Source organism: Ruditapes philippinarum, unplaced genomic scaffold (genome assembly GCF_026571515.1).
Source record: "Ruditapes philippinarum isolate M1 unplaced genomic scaffold, ASM2657151v2 ctg46_1_1_1_1, whole genome shotgun sequence".
Taxonomy (NCBI): Eukaryota; Metazoa; Mollusca; class Bivalvia; order Venerida; family Veneridae; genus Ruditapes; species Ruditapes philippinarum.
Window position 1 is genome coordinate 59,411 of NW_026863607.1, and position 20,651 is coordinate 80,061.

At 29.9% G+C, this 20,651-nt stretch overlaps 1 protein-coding gene across 1 annotated transcript in view; it reads left to right on the top strand.

Annotated features, from left to right (window-relative positions):
- Positions 1-276: 276 nt before the first annotated feature.
- Positions 277-20,651, top strand: part of LOC132722677 (uncharacterized) — a 31,483-nt gene continuing 11,108 nt past the window's right edge. Inside the window, exons 1-4 of the mRNA XM_060707198.1 lie at positions 277-522; positions 18,097-18,214; positions 19,353-19,445; positions 19,787-19,942. Of these exons, the coding sequence (XP_060563181.1) occupies positions 18,102-18,214; positions 19,353-19,445; positions 19,787-19,942 (362 nt within the window). The 5' untranslated portion in view covers positions 277-522; positions 18,097-18,101. The remainder of the gene's footprint in view (positions 523-18,096; positions 18,215-19,352; positions 19,446-19,786; positions 19,943-20,651) is intronic.

Genomic DNA, 20,651 nt, shown 5'->3' on the forward strand with positions numbered 1-20,651 from the left:
TATTTGTTTTGTCAATCAATCTGTCCCATAAAGAACAATCATATCTGTATAAATTCAGAAATATTGAAATATAGCGGTATGCAAATAATGTCCGTCTCGCAGAAACTGAGAAATTAATTGCTGCGTGGTACAAGGAAACACGAGACATTTTTTAACTTTACTGGGGGTATTTCTCTCACGATAATGCGCATGCGCTGAGAAATTCATTAATAAATGCGTATATTAAAGGAAAGAATAGTTATAATTCAATCTTTTGTAATAGAAAATCTCGTAAGTAAATGATCAGAATATGCCGAAAAGTCTCCTACAGAGATAAATAAATATCGGTTTCAAATATTTTACGTCTGCTTACAGATTTTTATCCATTAATTGATCATATGCTCTACTCTAACGTTGTCGGTGTTTCGCTGTTTTGACTTATTCTATATTAATTGGTACTATCTTCTTTTTTGATTCTACAGATTAAAGGAAGACAGCGTCCGCCGCTTTGACAATAATCGGATTAAATTGCGGCAACTCAAGGTAAGTGTTATAATCTTATACTGACTTTGTAATTAGAATTTTTAAAAGATAAACATTTCTAAAAGTAAAAACATTAAAACGTCATTTTATAAACGGTAAGGAATAAAAGTTTTGAAAGACATTTATTTTAATTTACAATATATTTATGATATAATTATAGTATAGCTTACACGTACAAATAAGTATTAATCTTTTTATTTCATTTTCCCACTAGAAAAAAAATATAAAAATTGCATTTATTATCTTTTAACATTATTTTGATTTTTCAAATTTTACTACTTTCTTTATAAAATATTAAATTGACATAAAAATATGTTGTTTTTTATTGTCCAGTTGAGCTGAATTTGTAAAGTATTATACAGATAGACTTTTAAATGTTTATTGACTGATAAAAACAATATAAAAAGAATAAATAATAAAAAGATTGTCCCACTCTTTTTTAGAAATTGAAAGTTACCGATAAATTCTGAACGATATATAAAAACATTTTCATTTGTCATGTGAATTATTTATTAGTATTTCATAATAAAATAAAAATATGAACACATTCATGGCAAAATGGTTAAGTTATTTTAACTGTACCTGTTCAATGACCATATACACTTAGATGGGCTTAATGTCAATTAACTATTATTTTTCAGACTTTCGCATAGGCTCTTTTACTGAAATAACAAAAGCCTTGATCTTCAAAAGCTTCATGATAACATCTTTAAAACTATTATATATGTTATAATTGTTCATACAAACTCACAAAAAAGTTCTAAGTGTTTACCAATATCAATATATCTTCTAGAAAGACCTAATAAAGGCAATGAATTTCATTACAAAAAAAACAATAAACAGTAATTTAATGAATATATTCAATTAACAGAGAAATATTTTAAAATCAGCCGTCGGCGCCATACTGAATGTTTTAATTTAACGACCCATTTCATGCCTAATTATTTTATTTGTTTTATTTTAAACTGACATGTTCTTTGAATAATGTAATGCTTTACAATTTTAGTAACAGTGTCAATGTCAACAGACAATCATTTAAATGGATCTTACATATACGACAAATACTTATAAATTGTGGTTTATTGAACATATGGGATACCCATGAATTTCCAAATCATAAATGGTTAGTTGCTTGTGTTAAACAGAAATTGTCTGATTTATATTTGAATGAGTGGTATTCTATTGTTAGTAATTCTAGTAAATGTAAAAACTACCGATTATTCAAGGAAACGTTCAAATTCGAACCATACTTAGTAAATACACCTCATAACCTGCTTAGATATGTTTTTAAATTTCGAACTCGTAATAATAGACTTCCAGTAGAAACAGGAAGCTGGAATAGGACAGAACTTCACCAGCGAAAGTGCACACTTTGTAACTGTCTTGGTAGCATAGGTGATGAATTTCATTATCTATTAGAATGTAAAGAATTTTCTGCACTTAGAAAAAAGGCATTTAGATCACCAATATATAAGAAAACCTAATGTTATGTTATTCAAATCTGTTATGAATATAGATACAAAACATTATGATAAGTACACGCATTTTTGTTTGTTTGTTAAGGAAATAATTATTAAATTTGATATTAGATAAAGTTGCAATCTGGTGTACGTCTTAGAATTATTACAAAGATGTGTGCTTTGCTATTAAGATCTGTCGCATATTAAACATTTTTTCAACTAATATTTAAGTAACGGAAGTTTAAGATCATGTTATTTTAGTATATGACTGATCTCTTTGACAAAGCATATATATTTGTAACATTATTGGTATTTAAGTTAAACATATGGAATACAAAATGTCTCTCCCTCGTATGAAAATACGAGATATGTCTATGCATGTCATATATGCCTCTATAGTTTATTTTGTAAATATGTTATAGCTCATATTGTCATGTTATTTATGAACTGAGTATGAAATAAACTTGTTTTATTTTTATTTCTCAAAAGCTTTGGTGGTTTTTGTGTGCGCGTCGTGTTATAGTTGTTAACAATATCTGAGAGAAAAAAAAAACATTTACCTGAACTCTTTTTTGCTTCTGTTGCTTTTGACAATTTTACAGTGATTTATGTATGGAATTCAAAATACAACATTGTTCATTTTACATTTTGCTACTTTTATGACAACTAATTTCGCATTTAACACTCATTTCTTCAGGTAACAAGCATCCAACGTTTAACTCATGTGTGCCATTCTAAAACAACAGATATTTATTCTTAAAAATAAACCTACAACATTTATTGTAGACACAGCCATAATGATTGGGCTTAAATATGTTTAAATATCTTAAAAGAGATTCTTCGAAATTAATTGTTCCATGACGATGCTGCCAAGCTTACTAATGCCTGTTTTTACACTATAATATGGTGGTGTTTCATTTATAGTAAGACAAAGAAAGCTGTATGTAAAAAGTCTTTTGCTATCATTATTCGCTTTAGTGTAATGAATGTACAAACCTTTCATCAGATGTGAAGAAGACTTGTTTTTTTCTTTTGCTAAGCCCCATGTTAAGCTGCACTGTTCTATAAGGTCAAATGAACAAACATAATTAATACTAGGCCAATTTTAGTGATAAATTTTGTTTTCATGTCAATGCATCTCCAATTTTCAGAATAACATATAAGCTAGTAAAACAAGTTAAAAGACACCTTTTGTTTCACTTTTCTCAATTAATGCTTTAATCTTAATAATATGAAAGGCACGTTTGTCTATGGAAGGCATAATGTGTATATATAATATTAACAAAGATTAGCTGGGTTTTTTTTCATTTTTTATGTAAATATTCGTGAGTGGAAATTATGTATTATCCTATGGAGAAGCAACATATTATGCGAATAAACCTTTGTTTCTTCTCCATTATTCAGGATATTTTGAAATAAAAAGCTATTGTACACATGCACTAATCTATTTCAAATAACTTTTTCTGTGAATATTTGAAAGTTTCTAAATACCTGAATATAAAACATTAAACACTTTACCCTTTATGCGTTTCTCCATTACATGTGAATACAATTCCTAAAAAAATACGATATATTGTAGTCAAGGCATGGTATACACATAAAACAGTCATCTTGTTTTGAAAATTGTTCTGCTATATGTTACACCTCGAAACCAAAGAAAATTGATTGATTTTATATAAGGCATTATGTCTGCTTAACAACGACATTGTTACATTTGGACATCGAAATAACAGTGACAATTAAATTTAAATTATAATTAACTTGTATCTTACATATAGATATTTAAGTCAGAATCATCAATATAATAAAATAGTCAGCATAACGCTTGTCTAACATGTGTCTAAAGATAGACTTATTATCCTAGTGGAAATAAAGTGTATCGTTTTAATGCGTTTTTGTTTTAAAAAATCACAAGTAATAAAACTAAAAAAAAAGGAAGAAAAACTAATATTTTGTTTCATCTACAGTCATAAAGAAACATCAAATGTATTTTGTTTTTCGACTACATTTCCTTGATACTGTTTAAGTCAAGATATGGTTTATAATTAAACTTAAAGCTTGTTTATTACGCAAGACAATAAACATTTAATTTTGGTATTCAACACACATTCCACCTCTCCTGTCTGCACTGCATATGCGTGTTTTCACACATTCTATTTATCATCAATGTGTTATTTCATTGCAACATTCATCAAAATCATCAACTGGACACTTTCTCATCAGCAAAATGTTTTATTCACGTAAAAGAAAATAATTCTATATACGTAAAAGTGTTTAAAACTAATAATGATGTCTGGGGTTAACGTTGCATCCGAACAATTATATGGCCTAAACAAATATATATATTATGTTCGACCATTTTGAAAAGAGAACCTGGTGTGGAAGTACTCTTTACTTAATTACATTCCTTACTAAATGTCTCAAAGGTATGTAGGTAAGGCACATTGATAACTGCTTAAAATATATATAATTCGTTTAGTTCAAGAGGTTTCCAAATCATACTGTACATTTCCAAACTACCCACAAACATTCTTTCCACGACACATGTCTATTATACGGTTCACATATGAGAGAAAAGCTAATCATGTGAACTATTAGTAGATGTATTCAGTTAATAATCTTTTAAGATCATTGTTAGTAAATTACTTGAACGTTTTGGTAATGTAATTTATATATTTCTAGAACAAAGAATAGCAAGTATAAATATTAAAGCTTATATTTTTATGCTATATATTCTTTTTTAATAAAATCTTTCTATTACTAACACGTGATCTTCTCTTTGGAAAATGTTTATTTCTTTCACAATGACTAACTTTGCATGCGTCTTATCAAATATCAAATGTTTGTTCTATGTTCTAACTATAATAATTATTGTCAAATCTATAAAACACTTCCCTTTAAACACTCCTTTGTTTTTGAAACGAAGGAAATAAATGAAATTATTCTACTAGTAAGAAAGTCCAGGGCCTTTATTAGCAAAAACAATGACATTCATCTGAAGCAAAATATGATGACGCACATACTGCGCTCGGGCAATAAAACAATATGCAAATGTATAACTTCAGATCTTTACTAAGTTACTCCTTAATGATTACAAGCAAGGAACCTAAAACTGATTTTATTTGTGATTGTAATTTAATAAGGGTCACATTATATGCAGGAATGACATCTAATTGAGAACAATGGTCGTTCCATTGCCGTCTGCCTTGTGACAGCTAGAGTAATATCCAATACAAATCCATTATAAAACGTGTCATTGTTTAAATGAATGTCTCAAAGGAGAGAGTTAATTAATTTGTAACAGTGCTTTTTGGAAATTCATTCTGCTTTACAGGCATGGTATGCATTTTTATCGCCATCTCTCCCTTGATATGCATCTAAATTAGGTAATATGTGCTCCGTTTGATAAAGACAACTTGATAACACAATTAAGTCATACTTGCTCGAGAAATTAAACGGTTTCTCTTTGTTTTCACATGAAGCCCAATTTTTTTTTTATTAAATACTTCTTCTCCAACTCTTACAAACAGATAGAAAATTATATTATCGTTGCGTACATATGGTCTGAACCTTAATGCCCCAAAGTTAATGTCTAAGAGAGCATCTGCATACTAAGCAAGCTAAGGGAAAATCATCTCACTTACCAGGCTAGTATTAAAGCATTTTTGTGTTTGTTTTGTTGTTTTTCTTTGTGTTACCTTCATGCTTTAAGCCTTGCTGTGATCGCATAGGTAATGACTATGATTACACACAATTAACAGATAAAGAGATAATCACTAAGCTAAGTCATTAGTCTAACTTATAAGGTCGTGAACTCAGTCATTGGATGAAATAAAGAATTTGCATTACAGAAACTGCCAATTAATCACGTTCAATGATTTTGAAACCATTCATTACTCGAAAAATAATACTGCTTTCAAACTTTGCTACCTGACTGCTATGGAATATTGTATGATTAGCTTTTGAAATTAATTTTTAATCCAGATTTTTTTCTGAATAAACATATTACTAATGATATTACTTTGATGGTCAACCTTTGTGTCTACACCTTTTGAAGTATGCAAAAATATAGGTTTCTATGAAATGCAGAAAATAAATATCGTTCGCTTTTATACGTTTATTTAAATAAGAGACCTAAAAATTTTCTAGTGCAAATATCAGTGCACACAAACTTGCTTTCCCTTTTTTATGTTTTCTACATAAGGTACATAAATCAACGAATTGTCTGCATTTTCAGCATGTTATTTCAACATTAATTTTTACTTTCTGACTTTCATATGTAACTTGTCGCAATTAAATCTTGACACTCTCTAAAACCTTCATTTGTTAGGTCTCATGCTCTCTGTGTTATCAGTTTACAAATATATCAAAATAATGCTTGATAAAAGCTAACGTCATCAGCGGATATTACTCTCGCACTATGACTGCTGGATAGGAAACAAGTATATGATATAATTATGATATATGACCGTGTTTTGTCGTCTGGAATCATTAACTCTTCGTGCGAATTTAATTTCGCTCACAAACTTTGTCCTTTTATTGTGTATCATTGTGCCTTTACACTTAACTCGAAAACTCTCTAAATAGTCATTTGATTAGTAAACTTTACATACAACTAAAACTTTGATGTAGCATTTAAATATGATAAAGTTTATTAAAATGCTTATTCATGCCAATGGTTCAAGCCAATAGGAACTCATATCTATAATTATCTAAGTTTATATGCATTTAAAAGGTCGGATTTTAACTTCTTTGAATAATACTTTGTTCCCAAATAATTCTCATGTTCAGTTTGCATTTTTAAAAAAACCCATGGAGTCCCATGGAGTACATAAATCAATAAAGACATGAAGATCATATGATATTTTCTCTTATATTTTTTTAAATGGATATGTAAACAAGAATTAAATGCTTTAAAGGCACATTAAGCCTAAACATATTTTTCTTCTTTTGAACGGTCAACTTGTGTTATATACTTTATACTGTTTAAATAATACATTTAGAGCGTGTAAGATGGTATCAAAATGTAAACAAAGTTGTATTCTGAATGTTATACAAAATTTATACAAAAATAAAAACCATGATGTTTTTTTTTTTCAAGCCTAAATGAACAAGATGATTAAGCTAAATGACCAATAAGTAACAAGTTTTGGAAACAGGGAACATATAGCAAAACCAAAGAGTTTTCAATAAATAAAAGAAATATTATTTTGGAGGTTTAATGGGCCTATATGCTTTTAAAAGGGTTTAACTAAAAGCCATTGATCTTGTATTATAATGTATAATGCTGATAATCTAGTTTGATGCAGGGCCGATTATCACCGCCTACATTTTTATGTTATAGATATTCGTGGACTTGACTATGGCAGAACATAACAGTCTCTTAGACATTTGAACATTAAGAGGAAAACTTCAAATAGAACAAATATATCAGTACCGGAAATAGTTGTCTATTCCTTTACGATTACTTTCATGAAAAGGTTGAAGCGTTCTAGAATATATTGTATAAATGTGGGTGTAATAAAGTAAAAACTGTCACTGCCTTAGAAACTGCAATCTTTAGCATGAATGACAAAGCCTAGGAAATGCGAAAATAGTATGAGCCGTGTCATTACAAAACCAACATAATGGCTTTGCGACCAGCATGGATCCTGACCAGCCTGCGCATCCGCGCAGTCTGATCAGGATCCATGCTGTTCGCTTACAAACTCTATAACAAGTAGTGAAACTGATAGCGAACAGCATGGATCCTGATCAGACTGCGCGGATGCGCAGGCTGGTCTGGATCCGTGCTTGTCGCAAACCCATTATGTTGGTTTTGTCATGACACGGCTCGTATAATTTCTAATATCAGCAGGAACTATGCTTTATAACTCTGTATAAGGAGTGTATTGATTGTAATCATTAAAATGCAAAAAAATGTATTTAGACGTTTCAATAATTAGCTTCGTCACTACTGTTATGGTTTCAGAAGATTATTAAACGGAAGGGGGTTTTTATTTGAAAAGAAAGAAATTTATATACAAAAAATGTAAACCGTTGGTATTGTTATTGACATTCAATACATAAGAATATTCTATTGCCGGTGTGTGTGGAGGAGGGAGGTATTACACAATAGAAAGGACACGAGAGTGGTACATTTATTTGCATTTACGTTAATGCTTGACAAATCTTTAGTATATACACTTTGTTAACTTTTTATCATGGTTATTGATAAACATTACATTTGGAGAAAAATATTATGCTTGTTTGATCACAGATTCTTTGTCATACAAAGCAATCAAATACAAAGTCTCATATATTGACATATTGAAATATATTGAAGACAAAACCATACATATATTACAAATAAATATATGTATGTCTTTAAGGTTTATATAATAATGAATTAATTCATTGATATTTAACAAATTCACTGATATTTAAAAAAATAATGGTTACTTATATTTGTCATATAATTCATGTTTACTAATACACGTGTTTGACACATAAGCATAACTACACAATGTATACAACCCGAGAATTTCTTATAACGTCGATAGAATATTAATATGATTAGAATAAATGACATTGCTCTATTTGTACCGTATCCTTATTTGGTGCGGCACTACATACTCAGTGTACTGAGTATTAAATAATAATTTATGAAAAATGTGCTTATTTTTATATATTTCCATTAGGATATAAGTCATTTAAGTTAAACTTTCTATTTCTTATGTTTTTGTTTTGTTGCTTATTCGAATGAAGAAGATACTGACATAAAAAATTATCCATGGCATATTGCTGCAATTTTACTACTATTAGAAAAAAGAAAATTATATACGACTCAGCAGTTAAACTACAAACAGTGTATGCACATTTCTGTACATTTCTTTATTTGGCCATTACATGCCTGTACAGGCAGTGCGTGACCTCCTATATCATAGTTTTCTAAATTATTTCTATTCGATTAACTGACCAAACATATTTACACTATTCACAAATTGATGTACAGTATCTTATAGAAGCCGTGGCCATTACTTATCCTTGTCCTTGTTATTTCGTTGAGCTATCTAATTAAATGAACGTACTAAGCTTTTTAATACTAAGACGATAACGATATTCTTTGATATCAACAACCGGGGAATGAAATTGAATAAACTATCAAATAACTAGAAACACAGTACATAAATAAGTTAGAATGCTAGTAAAAATGATACGGGGAAACAATGTTTATTTCATTAAACAATGGATAAGTTTCTCAACTCCCAGTTCGCAAGGTGTCGCAATACATGGTGTATATTTCAAAGAAAATGTAATGCATATTCAATGCCCAGCATTAAATGGAACCACGCTTCATGATTCAGAATAACGTGCAGCTAGATTAAAATATTATTTTAGAAGAGAACACATATATTCCATTAATTAGCTAAGACATTTATTAGGCTTCCTACATCTAATAAAGCTGTTTTGAAAGGCGTCCGTAAAAGGATAGTTATTATGCAAATTCTTTTTATATCTGATTAGGGATATAGAAGTAAATGTATATAGTATAAATTCCTTTTACTTTTATACATGTATGCACAGGGTAACTGATACAAAACCATTTACCAGTTCTGTTATGTAGTAAATGCATTGGTGTGCAGTGCTCAGGGAAATTGTTCATATTAGATACTGGCAGTAAATGTTTTAAAGAATTTTAAATTGCCTACTACGTAATAAAGAAATATTTCAACATACTTTTTCGAGATGTTTGATCAAAGTTTTACGAGATTAAAGAGACATCAATTTCATTTCATACACAGTTTTCATGAGCTAATGTACTTCAATCGCTAGGTTATAAGATTTGCGCTTATATGCATTGAAATATGCAGACAAATAGGTTGTCAATTAAAGAAAAAAGATTCGGTTAAAACCTATTTGAAAATTCATATATTTTATTGTAAATTGTAAGTTTAAACTTCTCTCTTCAAATAAAAGTTCAATTTTTTGATACCTGTTCACATCTTTTTATGCGGAACTGAAAATGACATATCTTTTGACCATTACAATTCAAGCTAGGATCTATAAAATGGGATATGTGATCCATAGTTTCGTGACCAAAGTGCAGTAATACTAGGTTAACGCCTTATATAACTTAATTGGAGTTAACCGAATACTGCACTAAAATAATGATATATTTGTTAAAGAAACTCTAATAATTTAATAGTACCATGAACCAATGTGCATTGCATTAGCTTTAAAACATTTATTCATTATATTAAGCAATCTGTTCAAACATTCATACTTAAAGAAAACCATTTTACATGGTAGACTTTCTTATCCTATTTCATGATAACATACCTCAACATAAGCGACAACGATAGCAATGTTAAAACTAGATAACTTATCACTTTAGGTTTAGGAGAGAAAGATCACTTACATCAACACGAAACAACTCATTCTATCATACTGTCACGTCAATTAATACATAAAAGCTATCACCTTCTTTTCCTTAAAATCTCTGCATTCTTTTAGTCTAAAACCCATTTCGCAAATTAATCTCGCATTTATTCTTTAAAAGATATGTACTTTTCAATGCATTAATTAAATTTGAAATGGGCCAACACTGCTCATGGAGATCTGTGGAAGTTTTTACTTTTTATGCGAATTTTATGATCAAACTTTTTTCAAGGAGTAACGTTTTTATTAGAGAACTGTGTCACTTTCATGGAATGACTCACATGCATTCAGGTTCAATGATTTTAGGTTCAATGATTATGAACTCCTTCTAGAGGTTTCGAATACATAACGTTTCCCAAAGACGATCTTAGAGGATGATTCAAGCGGCTACATTGAATTTAGACGTAAGAATATCACCATTGTTGTTTAACAGGATCAGTTAACCGATCGCGCCAATGTATTAATTTCCTTACTGCAATATCGTGAAACTATTTAGATTTTTCGTTGGTTTATGGTTTTAAATGTTAGCAGTCTTTCTAGTGTCTGGAATGTGTCATACATAAAATGCAATAAAGTCATTCTCAAGTGTATCCTTTGAAAGTCATTGCAAAGATAAAGAATTTTATATTTCTAACAATTGTACTATAAACAGATCTGTGAAGGGTGCTCAAATGTTAAAGAAAATGTGATTCGTTTATCTTTCTAAAAAATCAAAACCTAACGTGACTTAAAATTACCACATATATACGATAGAGGGATATTTCATTTATTTAAATTTGATATTCTTACAGCGATAATGAAAGTTATTAACTGACATGCAGATCAAAGTATCTGTATAACTCATCAAATATTCAAACTAATTTAAATTTTGATTTGAAAACAGACGTAAATATCATACTTTCAGATACTTATCAAGGAAGAGTACACAATGCGTAAAAAAATGTAATTCTAAGTCGAACCAACATTTTGAAAAATAATTGAAAAAAATTCCAGACAGTTCTTGAAGATACGGGAAAACAACTAAGTACAGAAAAAGGGATGAAATCAATTCAAAATTCTTGCAGTCATGATAAAGTATACATATGGCAGTAGCTTTGTTTGGTGCCCTATTGGGGTCTTTGTCAGTGGTCTTGTGATTCGTGTCTCTGCTAGGTGTCAAGTTGAAAGGCAATTACAAAATATTGCCTGCCAAAAGACACAAGGCTGTAACACAACACAGTTACTGTTTACGCCATCGTATATATCATCATCATCATCATCATTAGAATAACATATTTCTTTAATACGATAATAAGATTCTAACTTCATTTAATATTATTCAATTTCCAATTAGTGTAGGGTATTATTTCCATGTTTGATATACTACTGAGAAAGAAACGAGTATCTTTTAAAACTGTATTGTGTAAGAAATCGAGCTGGTTATGGAGCGATTTAAGACGGTTTAATTTTTCTCTAATGCCACGATTGTAATGTTTGGTTACTAGTATTTTAAATCCTTTACAATAACATCCATAAATACACCCTTGGTAGATAATTTGATAAAATGATATTTGAACTGTAACCAAATGATTATCAAACTCTCCCTATATCCTTCTTTTATCTCTTTAATAGCATAACGTTATTCAAATTTGGCAACACGATCTGTTTCATTATCGTACAATATAGGTTTGTACCAAACAGAAACGCTTGATCTGCCTTGATACTGTCATTTTTGTATCAATTCAAAAGACAAATTATATCTTAATAACATATAGTGTCAACCTCGTGGCATTATATTGGAGAACAAGCAGCTATTTTTTTGTAAATATGAACAGCGCAAAGAAATAATAGAAACGATATATCAAAGTTAATGACTCCTTAAACCATAACAATTGAATTATTCAAGCCAACATGATAGGTTATTTGGCAATAACAATTATTTGCTAAAAACTTCACTCCAAGACATTATTGAAATATATGATAGGAAAACTGCGTAAAATGTTGTCGTCGATAAACAGAATGAATAAATTCATTTTGGTTAAACTTACTTTAAGTTCCGACTAATGTCTAGACAGCGTCAAATTTCTTAGATAATTTCATAAGTAACATTGCAGCATGGGACCCGCATTTTATTATTGCAACTGAACTAATGCATATTTACATGATTGTTGTGTACCAAAATATCTAAAGTTTAACTTAATATCATTCTTTAGTGTCTTTTTCCCTAACTCTTTCTTAGTGTTTTCCTAGAATGTAAAGACGTGGCTAATTATTAAACATAACGTAGATAAATGTCACAAATATAACATCATTCCATTGTCACAGCATGGTAGATCATCTAATCTTTAAGTGTGATTAATAATAAGCCAGAAAATGTGCTTAAATATAACTGGCGCCCTGTTGGCAAGTTCCTTATTAAAGATTATTAGCATAGACTTATACTTTCATTTCGTATGTGTCGAAATAGTTTGGATAAAATTATTATGTATGTATAAACATGAGTTTGTGCAAGACAGTAAGGACAGTCTTTTAATTATGACCGATGTGTAAATATGTCAGTATATAACATTAAATCGCTACGGATTTAAGTATTCGGCACTAAAAGTGATTGTATGCCTTTTTTAATTGAAATTTGTACAATGTAAAACTTTTAAAAAAAGACAATCTTACCGCCACAAATTTACGACTAATTACTATATATCTTAAAAATATGATTGATATTACAAGGAGCGGTTTCCATGGTTATCCCATTCGGATAAGAGTGATAAGAGAGATCATAAAAATGGGAAATTAACTTATTGCTCTTTTGGTTAAATTATCATATAGGTAAAAATCAAATTGAAACATCAGAATCTTGCAGTCTTATTTCAATTACATGCTTATATAAAACTTGTATAACTTCTCCGTCATATTCATTAAAGGTAATGACATTTTACATTTGAATAGATGTCGTTAAATTATTACTATAATGGCAATTTTGTAAATGACAGATTCTTTTATCTTAACTCCTAGGTTAAACAAAAAATAAATTAGATTTATCCGTGCGTTAAATCTTTCTTAAGAGAGTCATATATACATTAGAGATAAAAGTAGAACTATATTTGCATAATATGTAGCAAAGTTTTTGCATTTTAAATTTTTTGCAAAAAAAAAACCAAACAAACAAACAAAATGAACAAAAGAAAAAAAATACATGTGGCATATCGGGAAATACAAAGTTTTCTCCGACAGATCTTTATTTCTGTGTATGTCACGTTTTTCTATCAAATATCAAAACTGATATGTCCGCTTATGTATGTACTTTTTCATAATTATATCGTTAATTTGGTTGTAGTTAGCTCATTGATTTTATAGATATTTTGTTGTTGTTGTTCAACCTTTACTTGACGTCAATATAGCAGTGAACAAGTATTCCACTTCATTACCTTTTGGAAACGTAAATATTCTTGTTCACGGATAATTCTAATATTACAATAGTGAAGATAAAAGCATTATCACTTGTATCCAATTATAGATACCAACTTCAATGGTTATTCAAAGAAGATATTGTTCTTGTGCTTTAGCTAATAATGCCCCGTGCTCTTGTCCATTGTAACAATCAGCGTGTATGTGTCAGCATTGGCTTCATTAGCAACTAATTCCGCTTTAATCCAGTAACACAAACAATGCACGACAGAGCCAATCAGCAGCCTAATCATGCGCAAACATTGCGTTAAATCAATTGATTAAACTCTGAGCTGCTCAACAATCAAATGAAAGGAGATATAACCTTATAATAGAGACACTATATTCATGTGATTTAACTGCATTGAATGTGAAAAGAATTTTGGGTTAAACGATACTGTTTAAATGCAATATTCAACACATTGTTACATGTTAAAAACTACAAACATATTTCACCTATTCTTTGAACAGTTAGTTGCATACGTATTTGTTCATGCAAAGCTGATTATTCGCAAGCTAGTTCATTCATATATTATAAACTAAATATTATTTAGTGTTCATGTACAAGAAAAAAAACATCTAAACATAAGTCGATGTAATATTAGTTTTCTATTACAGTCGAGACTGTCATATGTGACTTTCCAAGGGATCTTCAGAAAAAGGTCACATATGACAGGGAGTCTCTTAATACAGTCTCAAAGAAAATTAAATTTAAGTATCATCTAGCTCTCTTTATACCATTGTGACAAGGATCCTTTATGTTTTGTGATTGATATTGTTACAGAGTGTATACCACACTTGCAAAAAAGATATATGGATATAATTATGCAAATAAAACAACTTTCAAACATCAAAGAATATGTAAAATGTGTACTGAAAATATTTGTGCACATTATATTTAATCAATAAATTACATGCATTGATTACTTATTGGAAAATTTAACTTAGAATTTATAGAAAATAAAGTTCTAATTACCTCCCTTTAATGGCCTTTATTTATATTACATGTTAAATTGGGTGATATCTTTATAAATAATGCTTATTTGAACTTACAATATTGACAAATCTTAATTTGAGCATCATATTTATGAAATAAAACCATGAAAAATTGTGTTACAGGATCTTTCAACATATCCATATCCAAAGCTTTTTCTGGTTTAGTATCAATATTTTTTCCGTATTATTTATGCAGTCATAAAAAGGTAAATAAAAAAATATGCTGCCTAAAAAATCTTCCGTGGGCACTCTTTAATTAAAAAAAAAATCTAACACAAGTCTTAACCAGTTTACTCAGGCCATAATTGGCATAATGTACATTACACACACATCGATTGCGTCATGCTTCCCATAAACAGACGCTACGTCACTTGATACCTGCATTTATACATGTCAACTGTGTAATTGAGATAGAGGTGTGTAGAGTACTAGACTTTGTTTGCTACTGGATTATAATTGGACTTAATTATTTTAGCCCTCTGGGTGTTATAATAGGTATTATTTATCTGATTTATCGGACAATTAAAAGGTGTGAAAGTCGTTTAAATAAGACCAAACATTGCGTTGGGACCTGACAATTAGGGTCGCTTGTCACATATGACAGGGAGTCGTTTAATTCAGACCATTTATATAGGAAAATACGTTGGGAGTACTGAAACAAGGTCGGATAAGACAGGGAGTCGTTTAAATCAGGGGGTCGCTAAGGCAGTCTCGACTGTATTTGCAAGCGTGGCGTTTTTATAAAAAGAGTTAACAGCAGTTTATTCTATTTGTTTTAAATTTATGACATATATTCTGCAAATCAAATAAGGTTATGTAAACGTTGCCTAATGTTCTCATTTAGTTTTCTCATAATTAGTTTAAGTAATATAAGAACGAATCAGTTCAATCATTGATTTAAATCAATTTAGACTGTAATTCTACTTTGTTTAAATTATCCAAGTTGGGTAAGTAAATTTGTTGTAGATATAAGTAAATTAATATAGTAAAATATTTGTACTTGCTTTCGATGTTTAGAACAATATAGTTGTTTATCACATAGTTAAGTAGTCGACATTCCCGAGATTTGCAAAATGTGACCTATACAATCTATTAAATATTCAAAAATAGCACATGTTTTACGACACTGTTTACAAAAAATACATTTCATCCGGGATATATTATACATCATAAATAAAACGTGTTAATTGAATCCAGTTAGTTTTGTCATATGAATGCTTTGTAAATAGGCATTTTGGGAAAAGATAAACACATTTGTTAATCATGAAAGCAAGAAAAGTCCTTTGGGTTTTGTTTCCTTTCACGATTGTAGAAAATAAGAAATATAACTACAGCTTGATAACAATGTTAAATTCAATCGAACATTTTCACAGCAAAGAATATTGCCAAATTTGACAATGCTTCCATAATAGGGGTAACAATGGTATGATGATACTCTTCTAGAAATTATCTGGTACGCGTACTTGATGACATAAGCCTTTGTTTTTCTAGAGAATTACACTGAATTGTTGTATTAGAAGACTATTTAAACAATTGTTTTTTAATTTACTATAGATCGTTTTACATTCAGAATATGAGTAAAAAAAAATGGATTAAAGTATTGGTTTTGCATTCAATAATAAATCTTCATGATGTGAGGCTGAATTTTAACATATGTTTATTCAATTATCCATCGCTTATGTAATTCTAAGTTTGACAAAGTATTGTAAAGCTAACAATTTTAGCTCAATGGACATTTCAACGAATATTTTATGTAAGATGAAAATGGATTTGACCGTTCAAGCTGCACGCCTCAAAATATTTCAAGAAAACCAATATTGAGAACAGTGTACTAAACTTTTAAGAAAGGTTAAAACATTCAAGGTCCAAGCTATATTTTACATGTTATGATGTTATGTAGGTTTAAGACTGATTTTGCAGTATTTTATCACCATATTTCTACTGCGTTAGTAACGCAGTAAGGGCTGTTTTTGCATATGCTGAACACTTTTTGCTACTTTTCGTTGATTGTAAGTGCCGATTTTTGCAGTATGCACATAACTTTATTGGTTTACCTCACATTATTTTACTTTTAAATACATTTCCAAAATATTTTATGAAAATTAACATGAATCTGGAGGCGTGCTGCTTTAAGAACAATATTGATGCACTATCCTGGAGGATAATTTGTTACAACTATTACATTTTTGCGATAAAAACATTTATCATAAGGTCAAGTACTTACGTTTGTAACTGGGCTAGACGCACATAATTAAAATTTATTCTCCAAATGCCAGACGTAAAGAAACTTTCAGACATTGCCATTATAGAAGATAATATGGGAAATATCCTCTTTTATTGTGCAGCTTAATGTTGGAAAACAAATAATTATGTTTTAACGTCAACATAGTTTTATTTTGAAAACATACTTGCTAATAAGAATATTTATAGGCAATAAGCAACAAAATTATCACAAAGACTTTAATTTTAGGATGGTTGGCTCAATTTGAACATCTTCAATAAAACAAAAACAAGAGTGGAAATAGCAATATAATTAAAACACAGCTGTTTAAGCTTTGTATTTATGCTATAACATTGAGTATTAAACAATGTTGTTCTGTCGCAGGTTTTAACGTACATGTATTATGATTTTCATTTGTCAATGTTATAATGTCACAGGAGTATAAAACAAGACGTTTTTAGCTAAAATAAGAGAGAACATGTTTATAAAGGAGAGTATTGCTTACGGAGAGTAGCAACCATCTTAATACATTTGTTTATACAGAGCACCACCCGTTTGGGCCAACAAAAGGGAACGCGGTTTCATCACGGCTTATTTCACGAATATCTGGGAAAAGAATTATTCAATAATTATTTGCCCGAATAAAATTCTTTATCTGGTACACTTTTAAAGTTGTCAACATTTCGTTTTTCTTTTACGTAAACCAGTATTAAATTAACAGACAAAAATCGTAAAAGATATTTTCCGATCCTTTCATATAAAGTGTGTACATGTTCAAATAAAAGCACAATAACCCGCTTTTGATAGAAATGACGATGGTCGGATCTGTAATCATAACACGAGTAAATTGGTAATCATGTAATAATTTTCTAATATGTAACTACTAACAAAATGGGAATGTACTTATTTATATACATGTATATAAATTCATGTTGTAACAGTGGGTGTCCTTTTTCAACATAAAATACAATTCTAATACAATAAGAAACAAGCTGGTCTGTATTATATGTATATTTATTATATATTATCACAATATGTAATATCTATTTGCAGGAAACATGCTCTACAGGCGGTATGCGGGGACCACGTTGGCATTTTACATTATATACATGTTTTCACGACGAATTACAGCAGATGTACCTAGCACAGATGACATAGATCCAAATATCCAGTAATTTGTTCTTACATTTTCCTTTAAAACATTGACAATAATTTGAAAATGTAAGCGCATTTTGATACTTTTACATCGTTTATGGTTTTTATGTAAGACACTGATTGTAGATATCATATGGGGGCTGTTCACTTTACATTGAGGGAAGTGTATTCAGGCACTTGCCGGCACAACTGTGAATTGTTTCATGTGAGAAAATTACCAAGCTATCTTACGAATGGCCGGTGACATATACCCATTATATGTGTTTGTCTGTATTAGTTGTTTTAAGTATCAGAGTGTCTTACAACCACAACAAATATGCAAGAGGACATGGGTAGGACCATAGACCTACTTATCTCCTCCTTTATAACTGAAAAACTGACAGAGAAAAGAGTAGTTCTATTTGTAAGTGCAAGCATTTTGATTTTAAGTGTTACATTATGTAATTACTCAGATTTTACACAGAAATCGCGTAACTTGTCAACAGATGTTTGGCTTCATGCTCCTTTTGTTGATAACGATTTATCGCATTACATTATCATGTCATTCATATGATGAAATTACCCCGTGCAGCATAAGTGTTGTTACGCAAAACATTTTAAGTGTCTTACTGTTCAATCTATTTTATGAGTGTTTTTGTTGACACCATAATTAGCTTCTCGCACTATTTTAAATACTTACAGGGATATAATTTATCATTCTGACACGCTGTCACGCAAATACATCATACTTTTAAAGATTTGTACAATTTTATGTTCAGAGGAATATGTGTAATAAAAACGTGCGGATTCATATGTGTGATAAAAACGTGCGGATTCTATTCGAACGTTGATGTATTACTTTTCACACAGAAGAAAATAAATACAACATATCATCCCATTATAAACACAATAAACATTTTATCATAAAATGTCTTGAAAAGAATAAAATCAGCAAACACAACGATAAGTAACAATACTGTCTTTGCAATAAGCATTTTGTATGAAGTGTATATGTACCATACAACTGTGCTGTCCGTTCATAAACACATTTGCCAAAATTGAAAGATTGACAAGTTTGACATGTTTATTAATATATCTAGCGTTGCCTGTATTTAAAGTATGAATTTCATTATAATTTAAACTTTGAGTTATTTCTGTTGATGAATTATTTTCAGATATATACAAGGGATGGACACCAAAAATGGCAAAGGATTATCAGACCTGAGAGACACAATTTCCAGTTTAGATAATTATCTTGCTAATTATCAGTGAGTTTTGACTTGCTGCAAAAATAATATACACTGCAAACAGCAAGGGACTAAATTAAATATTTAGTGTTTGAAATGAAATTTTCATTTGTATATATGTATAAGGAGCGATTTACTTTCATTAAAAATTTACTTATTGATAAGTTATATTAATTTTCTAAGTACCCAATTTCACCGGGTAAAATAGTCTGGGCACCGTCGATTGAGTTGATTAATTTATATTTAACAACGAAATTTAGATTACTGGTTGAAATCGCAAATTACAATGATAAATTTAAAACATTATCAAATAATGTCATTGAATGTTGTTATTGTCATTTTAAAATGTATATCAATTTCAGAAAACGAACTTGTCAGTTTGGCTTGAACAGTCATCATTGTAAACTCTCGGCATTGGATAGTATATTGAGCGCTTCTAATTGGTTAAACAGTGGCCACAGTCCAGGCAAACGTTCTCAGCAAATCACTGACCCTCAGCTTATAGACAAATATACCAAGTAAGTAAACATATTTTATGATTTATGTCATTTATATTTTAATTAAAACGATATATGGACATAACGATGTACAGTAACATGCGTAAATCGAAGCTAAATTATATTCATTCCAGTTCGATTTTAACTAACGAGCCGGAGAGTTAATCCAACAATATAATACAACATAGATTTTGTTGAATATGTTTAACTACGTACTCTTATCTACATCATTTGCAAAATATCATCATACAAAACACATTAGTACCATAAAATTATAATAATATGTTCTGACAAATGTGTATTCATTTAAAAAGGAATAATGACATTAAAGGTGTAAGAAATAAGAATGTTTCACTGAAATTTATGGGGAATTTAAATAGGATTACATGCGTCCTTTACTACGATTAAAGTATGTCCTCTCTTAACATTATGCTCAATGATAACGGTTTACAATACAAAACTGTCGCCTGGGTGTAATCTAACTGTACCAACAATAAACTTAAATATATAATGCGATGCAGAAGGTTTAGAAAATAAATATTTAACGGCTTAAAACCTACAATTCCTCCGCCCTCTTCGCTCAAATTGGAGAGCATCGATTTTGTAGTTCAGGGTTTCGATTGCTCCACCATCGGGTGTGTCGGAAATGTTCCGTGACAACTGCTTTTGGACTTTGAGTCTAGTGGTCATCCGCCGGTTGTCGCTGATTCAGAAATCATGTCGGATTAAA